The sequence below is a fragment of the Melitaea cinxia genome, chromosome 13 (genome assembly GCF_905220565.1).
Source record: "Melitaea cinxia chromosome 13, ilMelCinx1.1, whole genome shotgun sequence".
Taxonomy (NCBI): domain Eukaryota; kingdom Metazoa; phylum Arthropoda; class Insecta; order Lepidoptera; family Nymphalidae; genus Melitaea; species Melitaea cinxia.
Genome location: NC_059406.1, coordinates 13,949,398 through 13,976,474, shown reverse-complemented (window position 1 = coordinate 13,976,474; position 27,077 = coordinate 13,949,398). Strand labels below are relative to the sequence as shown.

The window sequence follows — 27,077 nt, the reverse complement described above, 5'->3', positions numbered from 1 at the left end:
CCAGTGTTAGTAAAAAGCAGATCTAGTAAATATTACCCATACATGAAAATAATTTTAGTTGATGTATTTAGAAATATGAATTGTCACGCATCATTTTCATCAATGCGAATGCTAGATAAAAAAACAGGAAAAGAGATGTTACCTTGAACAATTTGTCGAGAAACGATACGGACCGTGTCTGGAAAAAAAATATAAGGTTTTAAAAATCTGGTATATAAAATTTTTATGTATCTACCCTCAAAATTTACAATATTGTTAACAAAATAAACAATCTATAATTTAAAAAAATGATAATAGTGGAGTTTTGTCTTCTTATTTACCGACAAAAAAGGAGGAGGTTACTCAATTCGACCGTATATTTTTTTATGTATGTTCGGGGATAAGTTCGTCGTTTATGAACCGGTTTTGATAATTCTTTTTTTGTTGGAAAGGAGATATTCCAAGTGTGGTACCAATATCATAAAAAAAAACCAGGATCTAATAAAGGAATCCCAGAGAAATCGAGGGAAACCCTCAAAAATCGTAGTGACGACTAGTGCGTTTGTTAATTTTTTTTCGTCTTGTTGTACTAGCTTCTGCGCGCGACTTCGTCCGCGTGGAACAGAGGCGCGTGCAATACTTGATCATTATTTTGCTGCGATGTTATTTTAAAACTGCGATATCTCCTGAGCTACTTATTAAAATCGAATTCCATAAAAGGCAATTTTGTTTTAAATTTAATAGTTGTGATGAATAACGTATTTATTTAGATAAGGATTATGATCATGTTTATAAAAACATCTTCGCAAATAATGCATTATTTTAGAATAAACTTAGTTAGCATAAAAAAGGTTATAGTGAGCCAACCTTAAAACATAGATATATGCTGTCGCGGACTTTTTTTTTTTAGAACTTTTAAAGGGGAACAATTCCATCATACATGATTTTTGCGAAACTTTACCTGTTCTAAAGAAGCTCTAAAAAGTAAAAAAAGAACCCCCGATTTTGAAACATTCTTCATTGGTGCTCCGCTCCTTTTGGTCTTAGCTTGATGATATATAGCCTATAACCTTCCTCGATAAAGGGGCTATCTAACACTAACAGAATTTTTCAAATCGGACCAGTAATTTCTTAGATTAGCGCGTTCAAACAAACAAACAAACTCTTCAGCTTTATAATATTATTTAGTATAGATTACTTGTCGATGTAATTGAAGTCGGTTTTTTTTTCGGTTGCGAGCAAACACAATTATAGCATTCTCCAAAGCTTCAATAAGGTTCTATAAAATCTAGAAATACTGTATACGGCAGATGCAAATTTCAATTGTAAAATCAACTGTTACTCACCAGACAGCTATTGAAGAACATTGATTTTCATCCCATAACATTTCGGTAGCCCTCTGATATGCGAGTTAAGTTAATTGTTTGTTACAAGTTTCAATAAATTTCTCCCTTTCTGTTTACTAAATTAAATTTCAAATTTTAAAATAAATTTTAATATTCAAGCGAATTTATATATTTGTTTTTAAATACAGAATACAATAAACTTAATTATATTTCGCTTTGAAGGTAACCCATATAAATTCAACCCAACCCATGACAAGTTTGAACAAAAATATATATTTGACGAAGACACATTAAAAAGATACATTCGGAATTGTAATGGCTTAAAATAAAATTTAATTCAATTTTTTTTTTTTCATTTTAATTCATTTTTTTTTTCATTTTAATTCTTTTTTTTTATATTTTAATTCAAAATTTTTATTTGTATTTATAAAAGGATACGTATACACCTGTCAGCTTCAGTGGGATTCCCGAAACGTACGACAGCACAACCTGGAGTCGTAAACTCTAGGAATACAACGTGACCGAATTCTGATAACTTTTGACCGAGGTTGACGAAATTCGTTGATGGCGGCAACTGACAAAACATTATATTTAATTAGCGATTAAATCGACAAATCAACACTAGTATGGAAAATGGTTGTTAATTGATTATTCCTTTCGACTGAGAATGAAAATTTTAATAACGAAAATGTTAAGTCTTGCAACAATCAGATGCACAAAATATAATTTTGAATGAACATAAATACATAAACAATATAAAATGAAAACTTAAACTTACATTACTTATTTGGATTGTAACGGGATCGGCGCCTTTATACATATGTACATTAGATGACATATACTGCCTTGGTTGGATACCTGGATTAGAAACTTGTATTGGATTTTGGACAGGAACTGGTGCTCTTGGGCCAAAGTTTGGTCCTACATTACTGGGACCTGGGCCCGGAAAACGATTCGTTTGATTAGACATATGAGCCATTGGTATTGGTCCAAGTCGTCTTACAGGGTTCATTGGACTGGACAAAGGACTAGGCAAAGGACCTCTTGTCATTATCGAGCCAGGAATTGCGGGTCTAGGCGTAGCGCCCATCACGCTGATATTATAAGATCCTCTGATTGTGTTAGTGGTATCGACGCCAGGTATTGGTGGGCAGTAAGATGGCATGGCATTGGGTGGAGGTGGAAGATGCCTCGGTGTTTGAACCGAACTAGAAATAGGCATCGTACTGTTTTGACCTCTAATACTAAGTACTGGGCCATTCGATCGAACTGTAACTGATTGGTTCAGTGGTGTAAAGTTAGGTACTCTATTGTTGTGGAATTGTGTTGTACTTAGCGTATTTGGTGCATTCGCCGTATGAATTAAACAATTAGCTATCCTCTGTCCAATAACACCGAAATGATTTTCGTTATTCCTTGTCGAGTTAGAATCAGTTTGGGATACGTCACTTCCCTGTTCGGATGCATTATCATTATGATTGCTAGAACTATTACTAATGACGGAACGTACAATCGGTGTTGGACAGTCTCGCTCGGGATCTATTCCGATTTTCCGCAAAAGTTCCGGTTGGAACAAATTTACGTCAATTAACGATTTCCGTCCCTTAACGAAACGTTTATACTGTTCGACTAAATCCGGCAACCCTTTGCCGTACCTCCCGAGCCCTGGTCCGACATCAGCTAATCCTTTCGGCAAAAGCAAATTCGTATCTTTTGAATTATTCATTGTTAATTTGAGGGTTTGGCCGTAAAATTTCTGACCGTTTAGCATCGATATCGCCTGAAAAGAAAACGAATTTGCTGTACAAAGGTTATAAAAATTGTTTTTATCGTCAATTTATTTTGTATAATTTTTGTTATTTTACCTGAACTGCTTCGAGCGGATGGCTGTACATGATATTAGCATACTTATTGCTTATCGCAATCACGGAACATACAAGGACTTTACCGGCAAGTTCCAAAACCTCCTTCAATTCCGATTTATCGCACCTAAACTGTAAAGGATACAAAACAGTCTCAGTAGTCAGTACTTTAAAGTTACTAAACAATAATACATTTTTTTTTTCAATTACAAACACGCTACAGACAGATCAGAATATAGAAAACAACTATATGTTTCAGAACGCGACACATTCTAACTACTGCTACAGGTAAACATTTTTACTTACATTGGTAACGGTTACCCAATTCGTAATAGGCGTTTTAATTCCTAGAGAATTTAGGTAATCCTCTTTTATGTAAAACGCATTTTCGTCAAAATCATCGAACTCATTGTCTGTCGATGATGCATTTGTATTAACCGGTTCCCTATTAAAAGTATATTTAACAGTATAATTATGGCATAATAAAGATAAATGTTTAGTTTAGAACGCTTAGCAGAATAATATATAGTTTCTGCGATTAATGCCGGCAACCAATCTTTTTTTTTAATATTTCATATAAAAATTAAAACAAAGAAACAAAAAACATAGCAACCTTCGTCACTATAACTGATCACTATTAGAAGAAAAAAAATTGAAGGTAGGAAAAGGTACGAGGGTACAACGAATGTCACTTTTCGCTGTTAAGGTAATCGCTTAAATATTGTATCTAAAATCACTCAAACTTTATAAAGATGGCAACTGCTTACTAAAGAATAATTTACTAAAGACAACTCCATTATAAATTTGATTCGCCATTGTGCACAGAATGTGACCGAGTAGATACATCTCATGTTTTAATGGAATGTGTGCGAATTGAAACTGAAAGAAGTTTGTTTTTTATGCAGTACCCAGAATATAATTTAAATAATGTGGGGGGTATTCAACAGTATCTTGGCTTCACCAACTTCTGAAGAGGCTAGAAATGTTTATAAATTAGTCCTAATATATTTAAAGAGACGTTATTGATTTAGTTAAGAACGATGCAGGTGATGTGGTCACTGTGTGACAAAATCTCCTATTTTTTTTTTAGAATAAAAAAAACTCCAATATAATTGATTAAAACGTAAATACATATATTTTTATACATGTATGTACGTTTATTACTGTGACAAATGTTATGCCAATTACGTTTTCAGTACATAAGAGTTTTTACAAACGATTAAATAGAACTGTATTTAATTATAACATAAATATTAAATTACTTCTGCGCTGGATGGATAAAAAAAAAGAGATAATAATATCGTAGATCATATAATTAAATTAATCTAAATATTTATTAAATTAATCTATTGGTTTTTAAATATTCTAAAATAAGTTATTTCACTTATAATTATTGAAACATTTGCACCTGTCCATCTTCAAAACGGCAGATCTGATTATGAAAAAATTTAACAGATAGCTATTATTTTTTGGGCTTAGGAATGAAGTTATCCTGCAATTCGTATTTTTTTTTAATATAACTAGGTCGACAAACAAGCGCACGGCCTGATGGTAAGAAATTACCATAGCTTATTGACGTCTGCAACACCAGAAGCATCGCAAGCATAAAAAAGGCGTTGCCGACCCTACCCGCAATTCTCCCCAAGAGCTCTGGTCACCTTACTCACCTTACTCACCAACAGGAACACAACACTGCTTAAAAACATTATTACTTTATTATTAACACAAGCATTAAGTTGCTTACCATAGGAACGGACGACCGTGTGTGTATGTTATAGATATTTATTTATTATTTAAAATAAACATGGATATAAATCTTCAATAAGAAAAACTTACCTATCCTCTATTTGTGCCATAACCTCAGATTCGTCATTGTTGCTCTCTTGGCGGGTGTCATCTAAAAGAAATTATTTACACTGTACCTACCCTACATTCAACATAAAAATAAATTAAAGCATTTTTAACTGACTTCAAAAAAAGGAGGAGGTTACTCAATTCGACCGTATATATATATATATATATATATATATATATATATATATATATATATATATATATATATATGTATGTTCGGGGATAACTCCGTCATTTATCATTTATTTTCGTCGTGTATCATACCGCATAACTTTCTACTGGATGTATCGATTTTGATAATTCTTGTTTTGTTGGAAAGGAAATATCCCTAGTTTGGTACCATGATAAGGAAACCAGGATCTGATGATGGGATTCCAGAGAAATCGAGGGAAACTCTCGAAAAGCCGCATGACTTTTTACTGGGTGTACCGATTTTGATGGTTTTTAATTTAATCGAAAGCCGATGTTTATCATGTGGTCACATTTAAATTTCATCGAGATTTGATTATAACTTTTGGAGTAATCTTTGATAATGCGTATTTACTCGACAATTTTTTTGTCTACCTACGTTGTATTACTTGTCGATATAATTGAAGTCGGTTTTTTCGTTTGCCTGCAAACACAATTATTCCAGATAAAATTCGCAATCATATTTACAATCGATATATCGATCAACTCGACAGACTTTGTCCAATCTAGTCGACTGTCAAACGCGGAAGTTGAAATAAATTTTAAATTGTTCCTTCAAATCAAAAATACGTTTTTTTTTTTTGAAATTTTCTTAAAATTTCATTCCATAAGAACCTTCTACAAAGTATAAACAATAAAAATTAAAATTGAACGAACAAACAAACGAAAATTACGAATGCACGGAAGAATTACGGAAGACTTGAGCCTAATAAGTAGGGCACAGTAGGCAATATCCTGCCTAAAATTTGATGCAGTTCAACTGGGGAAGTACCTCGACCTTACAAGAAGATCTCAGCTAAACAATACTGCTTTCTAACAGAGTTGTGTTCCTGTGGTGAGTAAAATGATCAGAGCTCTTAGAGGGAACTGAGGGTAGGGTCGGAAACGCGCTTGTTTCTCGTGTTGCTGGCCTCACTTTTAAAAATCGATCTTGGAACCACTAATACAGATGGTCTATTCAATATTTTATTGGAACATAAATTCTTATTATGTAAAAAATACAGTATGTTAAGCACGTTATTTACCTATCAATCTTAGGATGTAAGTACGCATTGCAATGTATGAATATTTAAAAAGGCAAAAGAAGATAATAAGTTACAAACGCTATAATCAAAACAATACCTTATTACATGTACACTTTAATTTTTTAACCGACTTCCAAAAAAGGAGGAGGTTCTCAATTCGACTGTTTTTTTTTTATGTATGTTACATCAGAACTTTTGATTGGGTGGAGGATTTCGACAAATTTTCTTTTAATCGAAAGGTGGTGTGTGCCAATTGGTCCCATTTAAAGTTATTTGAGATCTAACAACTACTTTTCGAGCTATATCTAATAATGCGTTTTTACTTGACGCTTTTTTCGTCGACCTACGTTGTATTATACCGCATAACTTTCTACTGGATGTACCGATTTTGATAATTCTTTTTTTGTTGGAAAGGAGATATCCCTAGTTTAGTACCATGATAAGGAAACCAGGATCTGATGATGGGATCCCAGAGAAATATAGGGAACTTCTTGAAAATTCGCAATAACTTTTTATAAGGTATACCGATTTTAATGATTTTTTAACCGACTTCCAAAAAAGGAGGAGGTTCTCAATTCGACTGTATTTTTTTTTTTTTTTTTTATGTATGTTACATCAGAACTTTTGACCGGGTGGACCGATTTCGACAAATTTTGTTTTAATCGAAAGGTGGTGTGTGCCAATTGGTCCCATTTAAATTTATTTGAGATCTAACAACTACTTTTCGAGTTATATCTAATAATGCGTTTTTACTTGACGCTTTTTTCGTCGACCTACGTTGTATTATACCGCATAACTTTCTACTGGATGTACCGATTTTGATAATTCTTTTTTTGTTGTAAAGGGGATATCCCTAGTTTGGTACCGTGATAAGGAAACCAGGATCTGATGATGGGATCCCAGAGAAATCGAGGGAAACTCTCGAAAATCCGTAATAACTTTTTACTGGGTGTACCGACTTTGATAATTTTTAATTTAATCGAAAGCTGATGTTTATCATGTGGTCACATATAAATTTTATCGATATCTGATAACTACTTTTTGAGTAATCTTTGATAACGCGTAGTTGCTTGACTATTTTTTCGTCGATCTACGTTGTATTACTTGTCGATGTAATTGAAGTCGGTTTTTTTTTTTCGTTTGCGAGCAAACACAATTATAATTTAATCGAAAGCCGATGTTTATCATGTGGTCACATTTAAATTTCATCGAGATCTGATAACTACTTTTTGAGTAATCTTTGATAATGCGTTGTTACTTGACTATTTTTTCGTCGATCTACGTTGTATTACTCGTCGATTTAATTGAAGTCGGTTTTTTTTTTCGTTTGCGAGCAAACACAATTATTTCATGTATTACTAGGATCAAAAGTGTTAAACCTTGACTTTCATGTCAATGTATAAGGTGGTACTGCCTGTGGTTTTATAATAATTTGTTTCACCTGTATAATGTAATAATGTAAAATGACATGTATAATGATTTAACATCCCACGGCTGGGCATATCTATCTATCTGCTTGTAGGAGAAGGGTCGGAGCTTAATCCACCTCACTTTTCGAATTTATTTCTACTATTAGTAACGATCGCTATCAGCTGTGTATGATAACAACCAGGACCGACTGCTTAACATACTCTTTTAAGGTTGGTGTGTAGTGTGATGTGTTGGTGTACTACTTAAAAGTAATATTATTTAGCTGTGATCTTATGTAAGGTCGAGGTACTACCCCAGTTAGACTTCTCCATATATTGAGCAGGAAATTTCCTGCTATGCCCTACCTCAGTTACATACATACATTACAGCCTATACAGTCCACTGCTGGACATAGGCCTCCACAAGTTTACGCCAAAAATACCGTGAACTCATGTGTTTTGCCCATAGTCACCACGCTGGACAGGCGGGTTGGTGACCGCAGGGCTGGCTTTGTCGCACCGAAGACGCTGCTGCCCGTCTTCGGCCTGTGTATTTCAAAGCCAGCAGTTGGATGGTTATCCCGCCATCAGTCGGCTTCCCAAGCTCCAAGGTGGTTGCGGAACCTTGTTATCCCTTAGTCGCCTCTTACGACACCCACGGGAAGAGAGGGGGTGGCTAAATTCTTTAGTGCCGTAACCACACAGCACACCTCAGTTATTAGTCTGTAATTATAATAAAACTTGAGATACTATTGATACGATTTATGTGAGATTGAGGGCAGAGGGTGTATGATGATTGAAAACCGGAGATGTGTAGCGCGAGCTTGGTGACTATTTTAAGGTGTGGACTGTAATAGGCTGAAGTTTACAATAAAACTGTTAAATTTTTAACAGCACCACTAATAAATTATTATATACATACATACTTATAGTAAAATTAAAAAGGCCAATGCTTTAATTATCTCTTTCGTTTATATTAGTAATAACACAAGCATTAAGTTGCTTAGCTTAGGAACAGACGACCGTGCATGTATGTTATAAACATTCATTTAATAACTACATTATTACAAAAAAAAAAATAATAACATTAATTTATTATAATGAAACAATTTTTACTAAGTTATTTAGATGTCTGACGTTTTTCGGTTTTCGGAGGACAGAGTCCTAACATTAAAAATAATTAATAAATGGTACATCTAAAAAACTTAATAGTACGTGATAAAATTCGAAATATTTGTTTCATTATAATGCGTGAATTTCGCGTCAACATTAGAAAGCATTAATTTATGTCAGTATAGTAAAATATATTGAATCGATAGCAACAAAATACCAGTACTTTCGCATGACTAAAAAGCAATTTTGATACACAACATTTGTGAATTTTTTTTATGAAAATATGTTAAACTAAATTACTTGTTACCCAAACAAAAAAAAAAAAAAAATAAGAAAAATATATAGAAATCAAAATGATCTGTTTATTACTCAAAGAAAAATATATACATGATTAATATCATGTATATGAAAAAACATATACATGATATTATTAAGATATTTGATATTTCAGTAGATAATTTGAAGGCGTTATTTCCAAATTTACATTTATTTTTTTTTTTAATTAAATTTTTCAGATGATGGAATTGGTTCCAATACAAAATATATTGGAACCAATTTAATTTCTTCCAAATCAAGTCTACATACTGTTTTACTTAAACATAATTTACATTGTCGCTATTTTAAAAAACAACTTTCAAATTCAAACGTTGTCAGTCAGTCACGTGACACTTTTATACTTTTTTTTTTCTAATGCATCATATCTATAATATATATCAATATAACTGCTAAAATGTATTGCAAAGCGCAACTCAAGAATGGAAGGATAAATTGTTTGCCTAACCTTTTTATAAAGCTTTCTAATATCTTGTTGAAGTTTCTTATGGAATGAAAAAAAAAATATTTATTTTTTATTCTTTTGTTTGTCAGGTCAACTAGCTAATAACAATAATGTCACAGAAAAAAGTATTTTAAAGAGATCACAAATGGAAATTGTCTATTTATAAAATAGAAGCAGAAAAGTGAGAATATTACCATCTGTATGTACTTTGAGCTTCCCCTCGGCCTCTTTCTGTTTTAACTTCTCGTGAACTCTATTCAGTTGAGCCTTATTAGAGAATTTAAGTTTTATTTGGAAATCTGACTTAATGTTTCCGTCTCGGCTATCCTTAATTTTAGATATGTTAATTCCACACTGAAAATAAAATTAAAATTTTGTACATTCATATATTCAATATTTCAATAATTCTACAATATATTGAAAAATATTTTGAAAGAAATCTACGCAAATATGTCCTTATTTAATCTATAAATCTATACAATTAATAATTTTGGAGTGTCTGTTTCTAATATTAAAATAAACGCTTTTTACTAAATTCATATTATGTATACTCGGTAAATATACCAAAATAACATTTTTTATAATTTTTGTCTGTCTGTCTGTTTGTTTTGGCTAATCTCTGAAACCACTGGACCGATTTTGAAGGGACTTTCACTGACAGATAGCTGGTGTAATAAGGAGTAACTTAGGCTCCTTTATTTCAGAAATTTATTTAGCTCTGCGAACTGATCAATAACTATTTTGTTAAATTCCGAACGGATGACGTTGCGGGCACAGCTAGTAATTATATATATTTTAGAAAGTAGAGTAAATTAATATCAGTTAGTCTTACCTCTTCTCTTATATAATTGACGATTTGCTGAGATGTCCATTCTCCGGGTGAGTTTGTCACAAGCAGAGTACATGTTGCTGTTTCTTCTTTACACTGCAAGTTATTTGTATCAGGAATATCATTGGGATTCTCTACTGACTCGCACTGCGAGTCGGAATGCCTCCGCCTCTTCACAACAACGCTGGGAGCATTGGTAACGTCACTCATCCTATCGTCTTCCTGCATATTTAAAGAATTTTCCTCAGAACTTTTACGTTTTACGCCACTCATCGAATTTTCGTTTAAATTATTTTCAGATAGGCCATGTATTTTTTGTCGGGTTAAATATATTGCCTTATTAGTGTTATCCGCTTCGCTGCATGAGTCTTCGTTCGGTTCTCGCTTAAAGCTCGTTATTTCCAGAAACGTTGCCGGTACGCCCTCATTGCTGTTGTCGTTGGAATCCATTCTTCGGACGAGGCACCTGTTTAGCTGTTTATACAAACAAACATTCAAATACGTACATAAATAGAATATTTTGCGTTTAAAACAAAAACATTAGACCTTACACTGCAATTTTTTTTTTAATTTAGATTTTTTAAATGTTAGTTTTAATGAATGACTTGTCGAGTTTGTAATATCATAAATTAGTTGTTTCCTAAATAACTTATTGATCCAATAATTCCGATATGTCACAACCTTTAATATTTTTCAAACGTCAAAATCAATGTACCTCATCAAGTTATTGAATTTATTACACCAGCGTAATATTGCTAACATCAAAATATAAAGTTCGGTGTGGCAATATTTAAATCTCTGCCTTACCTTTATTCTGACTTAAAAGTTAAATGAGTAAGGCATGTCCACTACTTCTACTACATCACTTCTACTAACTACTCCTATCTTAATGTTATTAGTACATACGCAATTATTCACATCATGAATTCGTTGCTGGTTCTTCCATATCACACTATTTTTAAATCTTCGAAATATTTCAAAAGATTTGAAACGTGGATATCCACCAACACTCGAAGAAACTTTTATAGTAATACTAGCGACCCGCTCCGGCTTCGCACGGGTATAAAATATAATTATGGCCTATGTTATTCACTGAAAAAATGATTAAAATCGATCCAGTAGTTTGATTTATTCATTACTGCCCGTAGCCCGCACGCGTTAACTTAGAGTAAAAGCCAGCCAGAACCGCCGCAAACGCTACGTACCGCGATTTTTAAATCTGTAATATCTTCGAAAATATTCATTTAAATCATATGCTGTAAAGGGCCATATAGATCTATATTAAATAAAAAATATATTTAAGGTATTTAATTGGATAAGGATTAATGCTGTATTGGTCAAAATCGCTTCGAAAATTAGCCATTATTTGTCGTAAAAAGTAAATGACAAAAAAATGTTATTGTGGGATATCCATAAGAGATAGGTATATACCATTGCGGAGTTTTCTGTAGACCTTTTCAATGTGTATAATACTTAGTACATTATTTTGATAAATCTCGTAAGGTTCAGCCTGCGTTTGCAATTTAAGCGAAAAAAAAAAATTATTTACGACATAACATTATTCCACTATTTAATGGATGTTATTATACATATAAACCTTTCTCTTGAATCAATCTATCTATTAAAAAGAACCGCATCAAAATCCGTTGCGTAGTTTTAAAGATTTAAGCATACATACATGTGCAGGTAAATTTTTAATGGTATTGTAATTCCATATAGTGAAAGTGTGAAGAATCTAGGCGTTATTTTTGATCAACATCTATCATGGGGCCCACAGATTTGTGAAGTCAGTCGTAAAGTTTTTGCTTCGGCTGGATCTCTTCGCAGGCTGCGTAATCTACTTCCAATTCCCACCAAAATTGCTCTTGCAAATAGTCTTCTATTACCAATTCTGGACTACGCAGACACATGTTATCTTGACATTACTGAAGAGCAGATTAATAAACTTGAGCGAATCCAGAATCTATGTATACGATTCGTATTTGGACTTCGTAAATATGATCATATCTCTGAATTCCGTAAAAAACTTAAGTGGCTCCCTATTCGCTTTCGCAGGAATACGCATATTCTTAACTTACTTTACTCTATTCTATTTAACCCTGTTGCACCTGCTTATCTAAAGCAACGATTTAAATTTCTTAGTGATATCCATGAACGCAGTCTTCGTTCTAAGAATACCTTACTTCTTGAAATTCCCCCTCACTCCTCTTCCTTTTATACTAAATCTTTCACCGTTCAAGCTTCTCGACTTTGGAATTCTTTACTCTTGCATATTAGACGTGTACAATCGCTTTCTATTTTTAAAAAGGCTGTCAGGAAGCATTATCTTGATATTCAACTTCAATAAAATATATATATATATATATATATATATATATATATATATATATATATATATATATATATATATATATATATATATATATATGTATGTATGTTTTTATGAATGTGTTTGTGTATGTATATGCTTATGTATATTTGTATGTATACGTGTATGTATGTATGTATGTACGTATGTATGTATTTATGTATATGTATATGTTTATGTTTATGTTTATGTATATATGTATGTAAATAAGTAAATATATTCAAACGTTTATGTCTCAATTTGTACACCTACACTGACACAATACCATCTCCTCTGCCCCTAGGTTGTCTGGAAGAGATCGCTTTTTAGCGATAAGGCCGCCCTTTGTGCCTGATGATACTCTGTTTAAGTTCATAATATGTATTATTTCTGTTTTGGTGTACAATAAAGTGTATTGTTATGTTATGTTATGTTATGCAGGGACAGAGAAAGCGACTTTGTTTTATACTATGTAGTGATAGCCCATAGTACGTAAACAATATCTTCCTAAGCAGTTTTCTATTTTGACGAATTTTCGCGCTTCTTTACAGCTATAACTGTAATAGGCAAATTCGTACTTCACAGACAATTGCACACAAGAAGAATAGTTCAGATCAAAAGAATTACTGGCCTGTCGATATTATCTTCTTTCTAAGTGATGGAGCATAATATAAACACAAAATTTATGAGATGCAATTGGATACCGCGCTCAACACTCGTTTTTATATATATAACTAGGAAACAAACAAACGATCCATCTTATATATATATATATATATATATATATATATATATATATATATATATATAAACTAGCGCTTGACTGCGATCTCACCTGATGGTAAGTGAAGATGCAGCCTAAGATAGTGCGCGCTTGCCTAGAAGATGCCTATTTACCATCCCATTGCCCAACTGATCGTAAGCGATTACCGTAACTTATGGATACCTTTAACACCAAGAACATCGCAAGCACATTTCTAACCCAGCCCCAACCCTCCTGGGGACCCGTAATAATTGCTCCTATGACGTTGATAGCAATGGGTTATCCGTGAATGAATGAAATTCTGCTTCGCTGTGTCGCGCTGTCCGTCTGTGTCACCCATGTACACTTTATTTTCAACTCTGGTTTGTTTCTGCTTAGTTAATTCATCCAATTTATACTAATACAAGTTTTTTTGTTCAATCTTTTTTTAGCAAACTTACAAAAAGAAGGTTGTTTTCAGTTCGACTGTATTTTTTAGTTTTAAGTTTTTATAGTTTTAAGCCTTCATAATTGTTATTAGGGCTAAGATCTAGACTAGGTAAAACCGAATTAGAAAAACCGAATTATGGAGTTTTTGGGTGTGGAGGGTGGAGGGTGTAGGGGAATCTATACAAGGTAACACTGTCACACCTCAAAACCCCATGGTTATGGAGATATCCATGGTTAAAGTTTTGAGGTTAGAAGAAGAATTGTAATTTTTTTTATTTTCATTGGACCTTTTTCGTTTTAATTTTTCAATATCATAAAATAACTGAGAGTACGGAATGGATAAATGGTTATATAGGTTAGTATAAATAAATGATTGTTGTGTTTCTGTGGTGAGTAAGGTGACCAGAGCTCCTGGGGGAGATTCGGGGTAAGGCGGCAACACGCTTGCAATGCTTCTGGTAATCGCTTACCATCAGGTGAGCCGTACTCTTGTTTGGCGACCTAGTTGTATAAAAAATATTATAAATATTTATCATGTCTTATTTTTATCATAACAGTTGGGATAAATTTTTTTATATTATCTCATCTGTTATGCTACGAAAAAAGATACATTTTTTCGATTTTGGAATATTTTTATTTTAATAATCGTTGTAGCGTAATATTTTATAGATTGCTTTCGTCAATGAATTGGCTCTCAAATATCATATCATATATTATATTAATACAATTAGGTTAAGATGTTTGCCTTCCTATTTGGGAAAAATCTCACAATTACTCCACATAAATTGTATATCGCACTGTGAGGATTTATGGGTTAAACTTGAACTGCTAAATACCAATGGTCAAACTGATTATCTGTACATTTGCACCGTTTATATTCCCCTTCCGGTACAGAAACATATCTTGGAACACTTCATTTTAAATACAAATCATATAATTGATAAACTTAGCTCCTTTAACATAATCGTTCTTGGGGATTTTAACTTGGGTGGTCTGTGTTGGAACTAGACGACTGGCCCTGCACTGACTCCGATAACAACAAATAATTTGTTGAATAACATGATTACTGATTTAATGTCATTAAATGCTCTTACACAGTATAATTGTTGTAAAAATAACAAAAATCGCGTTTTAGACCTAGTAATTAGCTCTCTGGTTATCTCCCAATTGAGCGAAAGCAAGGACACTCTTTCCGGGATAGAACCATTACACCCCCCTATTGAGTTTTCCGTTAAAATTTACTTTCAGGAAAAGCTCAAATCTTGTATTGGGGTTAGGTTCCGCTTCTACTGCTGACTATGACAAAATTACAAGTGCCCTGAATAATATTCTTGGGAGAAGAAATTGTCGAGTTATGTTTGCTGTTCTGAGAATTATCATTGCTAAACATGTGCCCAAATCCAAAACACGGTCTAGTAAATATCCGCTATGGTTTTCTGCAGCACTGATAAAAGTCATCAATAAAAAATTTAAATATCGTAAAAATGGCAACCCTCGTGATTTAATTACTTTTAAGTTGCTCAGGGAGCGTTGCGCGAAGCTTCATAATATAAACTATAAATTGTATTTGAATAGCCTGGAAACAACTTTGTCTTCAAACCCTAAACTTTTTTGGAGTTTTATCAAGCGCAAAAAGGGTAAGTCAATTTCCTATCCTGCCACGATGTCCTTAGATGGCGAAGTGGCTTCTTCCGGACCCTGGACAGATATTATTATATATATACATAAATAACGGTTCGTTATTAAACAGGTTTGTTATTTTTGTTGGCGTCCTGTCGTGTTGGCGCATTGGCGTTTTGGCGTGTTGGCGTGTTGGCGTGTTGGCGTGTTAGCGTGTTGGCGTGTTGGCGTGTTGGTGTATTGGCACATTGGCGTGTTGGCGTGTTGGCGCATTGGCCTATTGGCGTGTTGGCGTGTTGGCGTGTTGGCGTATTGGCGTATTGGCGTATTGGCGTATTGGCGTATTGGTGTGTTGGCGTGTTGGCGTGTTGGCGTATTGGCGTGTTAGCATGTTGGCGTGTTGGCGTGTTGGCGTATTGGCGTGTTGGCGTATTGGCGTGTTGGCGTATTGGCGTGTTGGCGTGTTGGCGTATTGGCGTGTTGCATGTTGGCGTGTTGGACTGTTGGCGTGTTGGTGTGTTGGCACATTGGCGTGTTGGCGCATTGGCGTATTGGCGTGTTGACTTGTTGGCGTGTTGGCGTGTTGGCGTGTTGGCGTGTTGGCGTGTTGGCGTGTTGGCGTGTTGGCGTGTTGGCGTATTGGCGTATTGGCATGTTGGCGCATTGGCGTGTTGGCGTGTTGGCGTATTGGCGCATTGGCGTGTTGGCGTGTTGGCGCATTGGCGTATTGGCGTGTTGGCGTATTGGCGTGTTGGCGTGTTGGCGTGTTGGCGTGTTGGCGTATTGGCGTATTAGCATGTTGGCGCATTGACGTATTGGCGTGTTGACGTGTTGGCATGTTGGAGTGTTGGCGTGTTGGCGTGTTGGAGTTTTGGCATGTTTGGCGTGTTTAAGTTAAGCGCACAATAAAAAAAATGTCGATGTTTCCGATTTTAGTAATTTTCCAATATGCAATGAAACAAAACTAATGAATGAAAACTATTACTAACGGGCGTCAGATGTAGCCCGGACGACGACCAATGACTACTGCGCTCAGTCAGGCGTTATACACATTATATAGCATATATGTATAGCTCGTAGACTTACAATATTATATATTGTAATAGGCATCTCTTGAATATAAAAGGCAAAATTTTCTGCTACGAATATTCAAATAATTTTAACTGATGCTATATTTCAATCTTTTTATACATTTTCCTCAATATGGGCATGCTTTGCAGGAAATTAATTTTCTTTTAGTGAGACAGCTAACAATATCTGAGTGGAAATTTAGATTATTGAGTTTATTCCTCCATTTTCTTCTGCTTTGTCAAAAGGATCGAGCGTTTTATTTAAACTGTGCCGGTAAATAGTGTTCGTTTTTTCTATAATTATTACCAAATTTAAAGCAATTAATAAAAAACATTGGAACTTTTTATTAAACTTTAAATCAATGAAGAATCGGGATGCATGTATAATAGCAGGTTATACCCTGCTGAAAGTTTCAGATATATCCAAATAAAAAACGATATTTGATGGGGGGCTATTGTAAACTATTGTGTGTTTAAAGGGATTCCAAATACTTTATTCAAACTTGATACGTTAAAATACAATTTTTATCTGGGCAAATTTCGATCCAAAAAGATCTATCAGGATCCCCAATGGAACTTAACATTTTATATCGGAGTTTTTCCACAGGGATAGTACATGCAGTTACTACCTTATTTCTAATATTAATAATATTCAAAAAAATACTGATCAAATAATAACGGCCATGATAACTTTAACGTCTATACAATACTATAATAAAACTCAAAATATTTTTTAAGCTTTTAGTAGTCAGTAGTACCTCACTGTAACAATCACAGCCATAATAAATTTAATAGTAACTACAAACAAATCCAATTATCATTGGTGGGTAAAACATGAATAAAAGTTAGCAAAATATAACATTAAGCAAAATCAGTTGATACAAAAAGTATCGCATTTATAAAGAGAAGACGTACTTGATTTTCCGATGACCATTTGTTCCTGTCGTGCAATGGAAACCAACAAAAAATATCTTGCTGATAATGAGGGATCACAGAGTGTTATGATAGAACAACCCCGTCTTAATGTTTTGAAGAATAGCTTTAGAACGGAAATAATAGGTATATAACCTTTTATCAGGTAAAAAAAGAAAAACAACAAATATCATATTTATTAATACGATAAGGTAAAAATGTTTGCCTCGCTTTTTAGGAAAAACCTCACAATTACTCCACATAAATTATATATCATTTTATAGATAAATAATAGCTTTCTCTATCGGCATCCACAACTAAAAAAATTATTGTTGCTTTTGTATTTGTAAATTACTTAATTATTAAAATTATACATAATTATAATGGCTTTAATTTTGAAGCAACGTCAACATGATTGACGGTCGGCAATTTTTTTACTTATTTAGCGTGAATTATTCGCACGGGTATTGCTAGTCTTTCTCAACGGTAGTATTTAAAAAATATCAATGTTGACAACCGTTCTGGTTTAGTGCTCCATGTGGTTGTGGACTTCTAGCTACCGGTGGTCTCGTATTCATTTTCCGCTTGGTGGATATCAGTGAATGTAAAAATAATTGTTTGCGGCCTGCCATAAACTTGATTTTTGTCGTTACTCGTAGAACGGATTAAGTCCGCCAACCTGCAATAATCCAGTGTGGTAGAATAAGCTCCAACCCTTATCCTACATGTGGAGAAAGATACCTATGCCCAGCAGTAAACTGGCTAAATAAATTAAAAAAATATGAATGGTTGTTAAACTCAACAATGTAAAACTAAGTAAATAGTAAGTAACTGATGATGGTGCTTTAGTGAATACTTGTGTCAGATATGTCAGTCAGTAGACTCTGCCCAGCACACCCTCAAGGTGTGTCCGAGATGGGTAGATGCGGGACAGTCCTCGGAGGGGACTTGTCACTGCCGAACGTCATCACCGCGATGCTCGGCGACGACGAGTCCTGGACGGCGATGGTCTCCTTCTGCGAGACAGTAATGTCCCAGAAGAAGAACGAAGAGCGGATGAGAGAGGAGGCCACCGACGAGGCCTCCGTCCGCAGGCAACGAACGGGGGTGCGTAGGAGGCGCTACTTAATGCGCCTCCAGTAACGCCCCTGTGCTCGTGTCGGGCCGGGATGGGAACCCGGTCCTGCTAGACATAGCGTCGTCGGGTTTGTTCAGAGGTGAGCCGGACAGTCCCCATGGAAGGAGAAGTCTGGCCTTTTCGCCGAGGCCAGTCGGTCACTGGAGGGATCCTGTTGCCTGCAGATCCGTTCCCCTCCAATTAAAGCGGCTGAAGGCTCCTGCAGGGGTTTGGTTGGTATTGGCACCCCCAAGTGCTGAAGCCGACATACGATCTAGGACTGCCTACCCGGGCGTCCTGGATATCACCCGTAAATGGGTTCCCCTGCGATACCGAAAAAAAAATTGATGATGATGATGATCATTATTAGACTACTCGCTGCATTTCACAATTTTTCCCGTATAACTTAATTCTTATCATTAAGAAATTTTGGGATAAAAATAGCCTACATGTATAAACATCTGGAGATACATAATAAAACATACATATACCGAATTTCATTTAGATTAAATATGTCGTCCTAATATTATTAAGTAATAAATATCCCTTCAAACTTTATCATTATTTATAATATTAGGTAAAAAAAATTATTAATGCTGTCAAAAAGTCTGAAATACTTAATAACTAAAACACGATTTTTAAATTTTGGAAATGATTTCTATAACTTTTTTGTTATAATTTACGATAGTAAATTTTTACAATGCGCGCGCACACCGTCACGAAAAAAACCAATACCCTGAAGTTAGCTAGGCATCGAAGAAAACTTTAGAGAAACGTTAGAACGTTTTAGAAACGTTAGCTAGCCAATGAAGTATAAGTTCTTACTTGTGTAGATAAGTACACACACTTTTTTAATTAGCAATAAACTCAGTAAAATTATAAATACTGTGATATAGCTACCACTTACCACTTTGAAAACAATCCTTGTTATGTATTTTTTTAATCTGTATTAGCTTTACGATTTATAGTCTATCCATGGCATTACCATTGAGTATTATTGGGTATTACAATTAAAAAAAAAATTGAATTGTTTAGTTTCGTTTTCTGGTTTTATGTTTAAAATCAACTGTGCTTTATGCTTTTAGCCTTCAATAAACAATTAAGTGACTATAACTTAATACTTAAAAAAAAAAGACTAAAATGGCAGAAGATAATATTTTATACGTAAAAGGAATGAAGCTTGTAAGTTTTTTTATTTTTATTAAGCATGTCGCTTAAGTAGGTAAATTACACATATTTTGTGATTTTATTAGCATACTGTTATTTGGTAAGCTAATGAATAAAATTAGGGTATAACATTTTCATCTTCGTAATCCTATCGCGAGTTTTTAATACTTCGTTTTGGCAACAATTTTGGACTAGTCTTTAGATTATGAGCCGGCGAGTTAATTTTGTAAAACACACAGCTTGTTTTGCTGGTTGTGGGTAAAGTTTATCCTGCACCCAAATTACGAATGCTGTATGGTTACGGCTATAAGAATATAGCCATGTCGCGACAAAGCCAGCCCTGCGGTCACCAACCCGCCTGCCCAGCGTGGTGACTATGGGCAAAACCATGAGTTCACGCCATTTTTTGGCCCAAACTTTTGGAGGCCTATGTCGAGCAGTGGACTGTATTTGGCTGAAGTGGAAATTACGAATAGATGTTAAACACAGGAGGTAAAATAGGCCATAGCACCGTTTTCACATTAATTAGTAATCTACAACTTTTAGGTTCACACTTGGAAATAGAAATATCTTAACTAAACATTTTTTGATAGTGAAAAATATAGTAGACCATCATGTATGAAATAGTGTTAACGGTAACTACTGAGACTGGCCCGGTGTAACCATTATTTCATTTTCCAGTCGGAATCGGATAAAGGTGATGATGAATCTGATGATGTGTGGGATGATAGTAAACTTAAAGATGCTTATGATAGGGCTTTAAAAATAGCCAATGCAGAGGTAGCAAGAAGAGTGGCTTTGTCCACTAACAATTCTAAAGCTGGTATGTACTTTAGACATATTTCATTAATAACTCTACTTAACAAAATATTTAAAATAATTACTGAAAATTAACTAAAGAAAGTCTCATTCTTATTATTTTATATTAGAACCTCACATTCAAGGTTGATAGTAATAAAATCTCTAACAATCCTGTAAAGATATTTTTTGAAACATATGTTCATGTGGTAGTTCTTACTGTAGAGTTCTTGATTAAATCTGAACAAGAAATGCTACAAGTAGCTATTTTTATAAATTAAGTCAAATCAGCAACACATTATTGAGAGCAGTTCTTACTAAACCATAAATGTGTTTGCTCACAAATAAAAAACAGACTTCCATTACGACTAATAAATCACAATCAAGTAAGAGATAACTCAAAAAATACTTCAGATCTCGATCAAATTAAAATGGGAACAAATCGGGACACCCAGTTAAAAGTTATGAGGTAACACACATTAAAAAAAGTAAAATTTAAAAACCTAATCCTTTTTTGAAGTTGATCAAAAACCCAATCAAGAAGTTGAGCCAATTTCAATGATATCTCAAGAATAGTTAGTTTTTACAACATCAATGTTTACCAAGACACTAGGATTTAGTTTTCATTCAATATTGTGACTAAGCTTGCTTGATAACACTGGGTCCATTACCTAAGTTTTTAGTGTACCTAATGTTAAAATGTAGCAATTTTTTAAATTTTTTTGATGGTTTTACTACACCAAAAATGGTTGTGAGAAAGTAAATTTTTTTTTGACATTCGATAGGTGTGTATACTATATGGCGTAATAAATATTTTGATTTCATTTCTAATAATTATAGATGGCAAACCGACAACTAAATCAACTAATGGTATTAGAAATCCGAAGAAAGATTTCAAGCCTCGTTGGAAAGCAGGAATGAACTGCCGAGCTGTGTATGAAACAGATGGGGTTGAATACGAAGCATTGTTAGAAAGAATAATTAATGACGATGAATGCGTTGTCAGATTTCTAGGTAAGTTTTTATAAAAAAAAAATGTACAACTACAGTGGCAAACATGCGTATGGCTCACCTGATGGTAAACGGTTATCGTAGCTTATAGGCACCTGTAACACCATAGCATTGCAAGTGTGTGTTGCCTACTGTACCCCTGATCACCCCCCAGGAGCTCTGGTCAAGGTGACCTTACTGTGCTCACTACCGTAACAAAACACTTCTTGAAAACAAGTACATATAGTATAAAACGTATACATATAAGGAAATAAGATTGTTCAGATTTTTTTGTGTATATTGGTTATTTAGATCAAGCAACAAATTATTTTTTTAAGCCTAGATTTAATGGTCATTTGAACTACACAGTTTTGAATAAATTAATTAAATAATTTCCTTTAGTCTGAGAACTGAAATTTACGTTTAATTTCATTGTATGTAGTATTATGATCAGATTTGAAATTAAAATTTAAGTGTTCAAAACTGGCACTCAAATTTTTTCTTTCAAATCAACTTACATATGCAAGTTTCTGTTTTAAAACTTGATTTAATTTCCTTATAAAAAGCAATTATTATATAAACCTATTATTCAAACATAGTTTTTAAGTAATTTTAATTGTTTCAGGTTATGAGAACTCTGAAATAGTATCAATATCATCTCTAAAACCATCATTAGGTAAAGCAGAAAGGACTCATCAGATTCAAGATGCTTTAGCTGAGAAAATAGATAATATTGATTCACAGTCAAATAATTCTTACAATGTTGAGAGAATGGAGTGCTGCGATCGGCCTCAGAGTCCTGGTAGCTCAGGTATGACCACAATTTCTTTAAATAAAACCCATAGATTATGATTTGTGTGTAAAACAGGAAACTCTGGTGTAGTGGTGCAAGTACTCGCCTAAAACATCGATGGTTTGCGGGTTCGATTCCCGCTCGGGATGGCTATTTGTATCTTGTGCAAATATTTCTTTCTGGTTTGGATGTCTGTCTGTACCGGTTTTCCCGACGTGCCTCGGGACGGCACGTTAAGCCGCCGGTTCCGGTTGCTTATCATAAATACCTGATAGCGATTGTTACTCATACGCATCGGAGCAGCATGGTAGAACTTAATGCTCCAATATTTCTATTTTTTATTGAAATTTATCTTCTTGCAGCTAAATTATGAATTGAAAACTCAATATACAAGAATATAAAATTTGTTTATATTTTATAGTACATTTTATTTCACTGGTGCTTGCAAATTTGTGAAAATGATCATTTTGATCAGTTCATTATTTCTGAATAACTCGCTACTGGAGACTGCTGGTTTCTTAAAATTATATTTTTACTTGTCTATCAATGTACCCCAATATGACTTTAAGAACCTGCTTCTTACCTTATGATGGCCTAAAATAGTAATATCAGTTAAGATTTACCCCCTTCCCTTACTCTATACCAGGGGTTCCCAAACTTATTTTGTCTGTTGCCCACTTTGAAATAAATTATTTTTTAGTGCCCCTATCTTTTCACCTACTATAACTTCAGTCAGTCAGTCAACTCAGCCTATTGCAGTCCACTGCTGGACATAGGCCTTCCCAAGTTCGCGCCAAACATCCCGGTCTTCCGCAATCCTCATCCAGCCTACACCGGCAATCTTACGTAGATCCTCAGTCCAACGGGCCGAAGGACGTCCCACACTGCGTTTAGCAAGACGCGGTCTCCACTGTAGGATCTGTCTGCTCCAACGGCCATCGGTCCTGCGACACAGATGGCCAGCCCACTGCCACTTCAACTTGCTAATTCTGTGAGCTATGTCGGCTACTTTCGTTCTCTCACGGATAATCTCATTTCTAATCATATCTTTGAGAGAGACCCCAAGCATAGCCCATTCCATTGCACGTTGAGCGACTTTAAACTTGTGGACCAGTCCCTTCGTCAGTGTCCACGTCTCGGCTCCGTATGTTAACACAGACAGGACGCATTGCTCGAAGACTTGTCTTCAAGCATTGCGGAATCTTCGAAGTGAAGACTTGACGAAGTCTGCCAAACGCTGCCCAGCCCAATCTAATCCTCCTTTCGGCCTTCCTCTCGAAGTTGTTGTTTACCACTGCGTTGGAGGATGTTTTTAAGACCTTGGATTAAGGGGAACGAGGCATCAACGTCAACGGTGAATTCATCTCTCACCTTCGTTTCGCCGACGATATTGTCATCTTTGCAGAGACGTTGGATGAGCTAGGCCAAATGCTGGCCGGCCTAAACGAGTCCTCCCGACGTGTCGGTCTCTGTATGAACTTGGATAAGACCAAAGTTATGTTTAACAACCAAGTCATACCGATACCGATATCGGTCGATGGTACCCTTCTCGAAGTTGTTCAGGATTATATTTACCTAGGCCATACTATCCAACTATAACTTCAAATTAGATTAATTATTGAGAGCTATATTAACGGAGATTAAACATTCATTCAAAACGAGACTTTTACTATAACCCACAAGAGTTAACTTGAGACCTAAGAGCAGTAGGTAGTACACAGCGGCGCTCAGGTCTCAAGTAACTAAGTCTTTTACGGGCTACACCTGCCAATGAGAATGATTATAAAAACGCAACTTTATAATATTTAGACAGAGTATCTTATTATAATTGATTTTTTTTTTATGTAACTAGATCGGCAAACTTTGGCAGTTGATGGTAATCGATTACCGCAGCTTATAGACGTCTGCAACACCACAAGCATCGCAAGCGCGTTGCCGACCCTACCCCCAATTCCCCCCAGGAGCTCTGGCCACCTTACTCACCAACAGGAACACAACGCTGCTTGAAAACAGTTTTATTTAGCTGTGATCTTCTGTTAGGTCGAGGTACTACCCCAGTCGGGCTGCTCCATGTTTTGGGCAGGAAATTTCCTGCTGTGCCCTACCTCAGTTAAATAATAATAATATAAAAACTAATGTGAAGGATGAATCTGATGCTGCAAGTCAACGTTCGGGAACATGCAAACAATTTCTCTTTTTAAGTTATAAGTTAGATGTAGCTAAAGTAATTTTACTTCAGTCGTGTGGTCTAAAGCACACTCGTTGTCTTTTAGTTTCGTTTCAGAAGAAAAAGAAATCGGGAAAGAAGAAAAGCAAGCAAAAGCAGATGAACACCTTTGAACTACCCAATCCGCCCACACCAAATTTTGCATCAATAAGAAATGTATGTAGTATTAAAAAAGTTTTTATTTTCATAGTGTTGGTTTATCTGGAAGTAATGGGCATATGATGAAATATTCCTATTGATTTTAGTAAATTTGATTTTAGTGTTGCTTGAATTATTTATTATAATTTATCGATTATTTTTTGTTATTGTGTTCCGTTAGCTCATTTATGAATAGTTTACTGTTGTAAACTTTGTACTGTTTGTTTCCTAAATAAAATAAAAATAAATAAATACCCAAAAGTCACTACACAATTTGTAATATTTGTTTGAGGTTGCTGGATAACACTGGACGCATGACCTAAGATTGTGATGAATGTATTATATTTTGAGATTTAGCAATTTTTAAATTGTTTTTTTTTTTACTTTGATTTTTTGTCTTATGTTTTTGTTAGTTTTTTTTTTAATGGAGATTTTTTTTACGTTCGTTAAGTGTGTATAAACACCTTATGGCGAAATAAATATTATCATTCAATTTAATTTCATCTCATCTCATCCTATCCATCCAGTGGCGTAGCGTGGTTTTGCCGTCTGGGGCCACCGAAAATATGTCAATTTTTTTTTTACCAAATTAGTTAGCAAAACCTCAAAAGAAAAGGAGGCTCTCGATCATCTATATTTTTTTTAAATATTTGAAGCATTAACAAATACTAATTATATGTGTTTATACTTTAGGCTGACATACATTTTACGTTAAAAAATTAAATTAATTACTAAATTAAAATTTATTATTCATATATTGACTGTTTATTATCATTTATCATCTCGAAAACAGTTACATCTCTATTCCCTCTCAAGTTTATTTACGACGCGCTGGCAGTCGCGGGTTTGATTCCCGCACGTGGCATACATTTGTATTGACCATACAAATGTTTGCCGTGATCTGGGCACTTGTGCTTGTGTATTGTGTTGTGTAGAACCCCTGATACAGAAATAAATTGTTTATATATTTATATAGTAAATCTTTTAAAACAAACTCAATATGTCCAGATTGGTGCAATGGATATGCCAATCCCTCCACCGCTGGTCATGAGTTCTGGTTTCGAAGATGAGGCGTTGTCATCCATGCTGCTAAGCTGGTATATGAGCGGTTACTACACTGGCCTCTACCAGGGGATGAAACGGTGATATATCTTATTTTCTAATGTTACTTTTTCTAATTTCACTCATTATAATGAAACTTTTTTAGTCCTCCCGTGATCATAATTACTGTAAAGTATCCGAAACGTCGGGCATCCAAAAAACCCTAATAAACCGCGATAAAAGTTTCCGAAAAAGTTGTTTCATTATGGTGATATATCTTTCTATATATTTACAATATTATATTATGTTCAAATATTTTGAATCTTCCATAAAAAATATCAATATATTTTGTATTTTAACTTTTGTAAACAATAAGCATAATAAAGTTACACTGTAAACTGAAAATACGCTGAAAGTTATTATTTGAATTGTGATAGTGGGTAGATGTATTTACATAAAAATGAAACTTGTATTAATATTTCACCTTTATGGTGATGTATTTAAATTTGCATTAATTAACTTCACAAAAGTTTGTCCTTGTCAACTGTACTGAGTGTACCACTTGTAAGGATTCTTTTCATGTTGTATTATTTTTCGATGAAAATTTATGTCACTTTTTTTGGTATATAAGCAAACACAATTATGAGTTTTCTTTTTTTATATTAACAGTCATTGTAGTTGATCGTTATATTTTATTTATCTCTCCTATTTAAAAGGACATGTTAGCATAAATACCTGATAGCGATTGTTACTCATAGTAGGTAACATATCCGCCAACCCGTAGTGCAGTAGCGCGGTTGATTAAGCTCTAATCCTTCTCCTACATGGAGACAATCGTGGGATGGCTAAATCGTAGCGTAATATTTAAAAGGACATTTCAATAATATGTAACTTTGTTTCAGGGCACAGCAAGGGAGAAAGAATAATTAAAAATACTTTTTTTTTAATAAATAAAAATGGAAGGCATTTTAAATAAAGTTTATTTTTAAGTCACATAACATAAACTAGAAATAAAAATAGAAAATGTTATCAATTAAAAATAAATTAAATTATGCCTCCAGTTTTTGTTTAACTATGTACAAAATATACATTTTGATAGTCTGATTCGTATTTTTATTTCTGATTGGTGGGTTTTATCATCTAAAATGTCATTCAAAAAGTATAACATACAATTTTAAAATAACATATTAGCGTGTAGTTTTTAATAGTAATTATATTAAAATGTTTCTTGTTTATTTAATTATTAGCCAAAAACATTGTTTTTATATTTCAATCAGTTAG

The 27,077-nt window shown here is 34.2% G+C and overlaps 2 protein-coding genes across 4 annotated transcripts; one reads left to right on the top strand and one right to left on the bottom strand.

Annotated features, from left to right (window-relative positions):
* Positions 1 to 1,326: 1,326 nt before the first annotated feature.
* Positions 1,327 to 10,834, bottom strand: LOC123658923. Its single transcript, XM_045594214.1, has 8 exons — positions 10,388 to 10,834; positions 9,750 to 9,909; positions 5,024 to 5,084; positions 3,494 to 3,632; positions 3,191 to 3,319; positions 2,104 to 3,105; positions 1,764 to 1,899; positions 1,327 to 1,378 (listed from the first exon to the last, which is right to left on the bottom strand). The coding sequence occupies exons 1-8, from the start codon at positions 10,832 to 10,834 to the stop codon at positions 1,353 to 1,355; spliced, it is 2,100 nt and encodes a 699-aa protein (XP_045450170.1). The 3' UTR covers positions 1,327 to 1,352.
* An 8,765-nt stretch (positions 10,835 to 19,599) lies between these two features.
* Positions 19,600 to 26,739, top strand: LOC123658874 (survival motor neuron protein). Of its 3 annotated transcripts, XM_045594165.1 has the most exons (8): positions 19,607 to 19,643; positions 19,728 to 19,824; positions 20,491 to 20,632; positions 21,448 to 21,621; positions 22,223 to 22,408; positions 24,664 to 24,773; positions 25,764 to 25,897; positions 26,699 to 26,739. In XM_045594165.1, exons 2-8 carry the CDS (start codon positions 19,783 to 19,785, stop codon positions 26,724 to 26,726), a joined length of 816 nt encoding a protein of 271 aa, XP_045450121.1. In that variant the 5' UTR covers positions 19,607 to 19,643; positions 19,728 to 19,782; the 3' UTR covers positions 26,727 to 26,739. The 3 variants fall into 3 exon arrangements, with proteins under 3 accessions (XP_045450120.1, XP_045450122.1, XP_045450121.1); XM_045594164.1 differs by having other exon boundaries at positions 19,600 to 19,824; XM_045594166.1 differs by having other exon boundaries at positions 19,600 to 19,824; positions 25,764 to 25,944; positions 26,657 to 26,723.
* Positions 26,740 to 27,077: the final 338 nt, after the last annotated feature.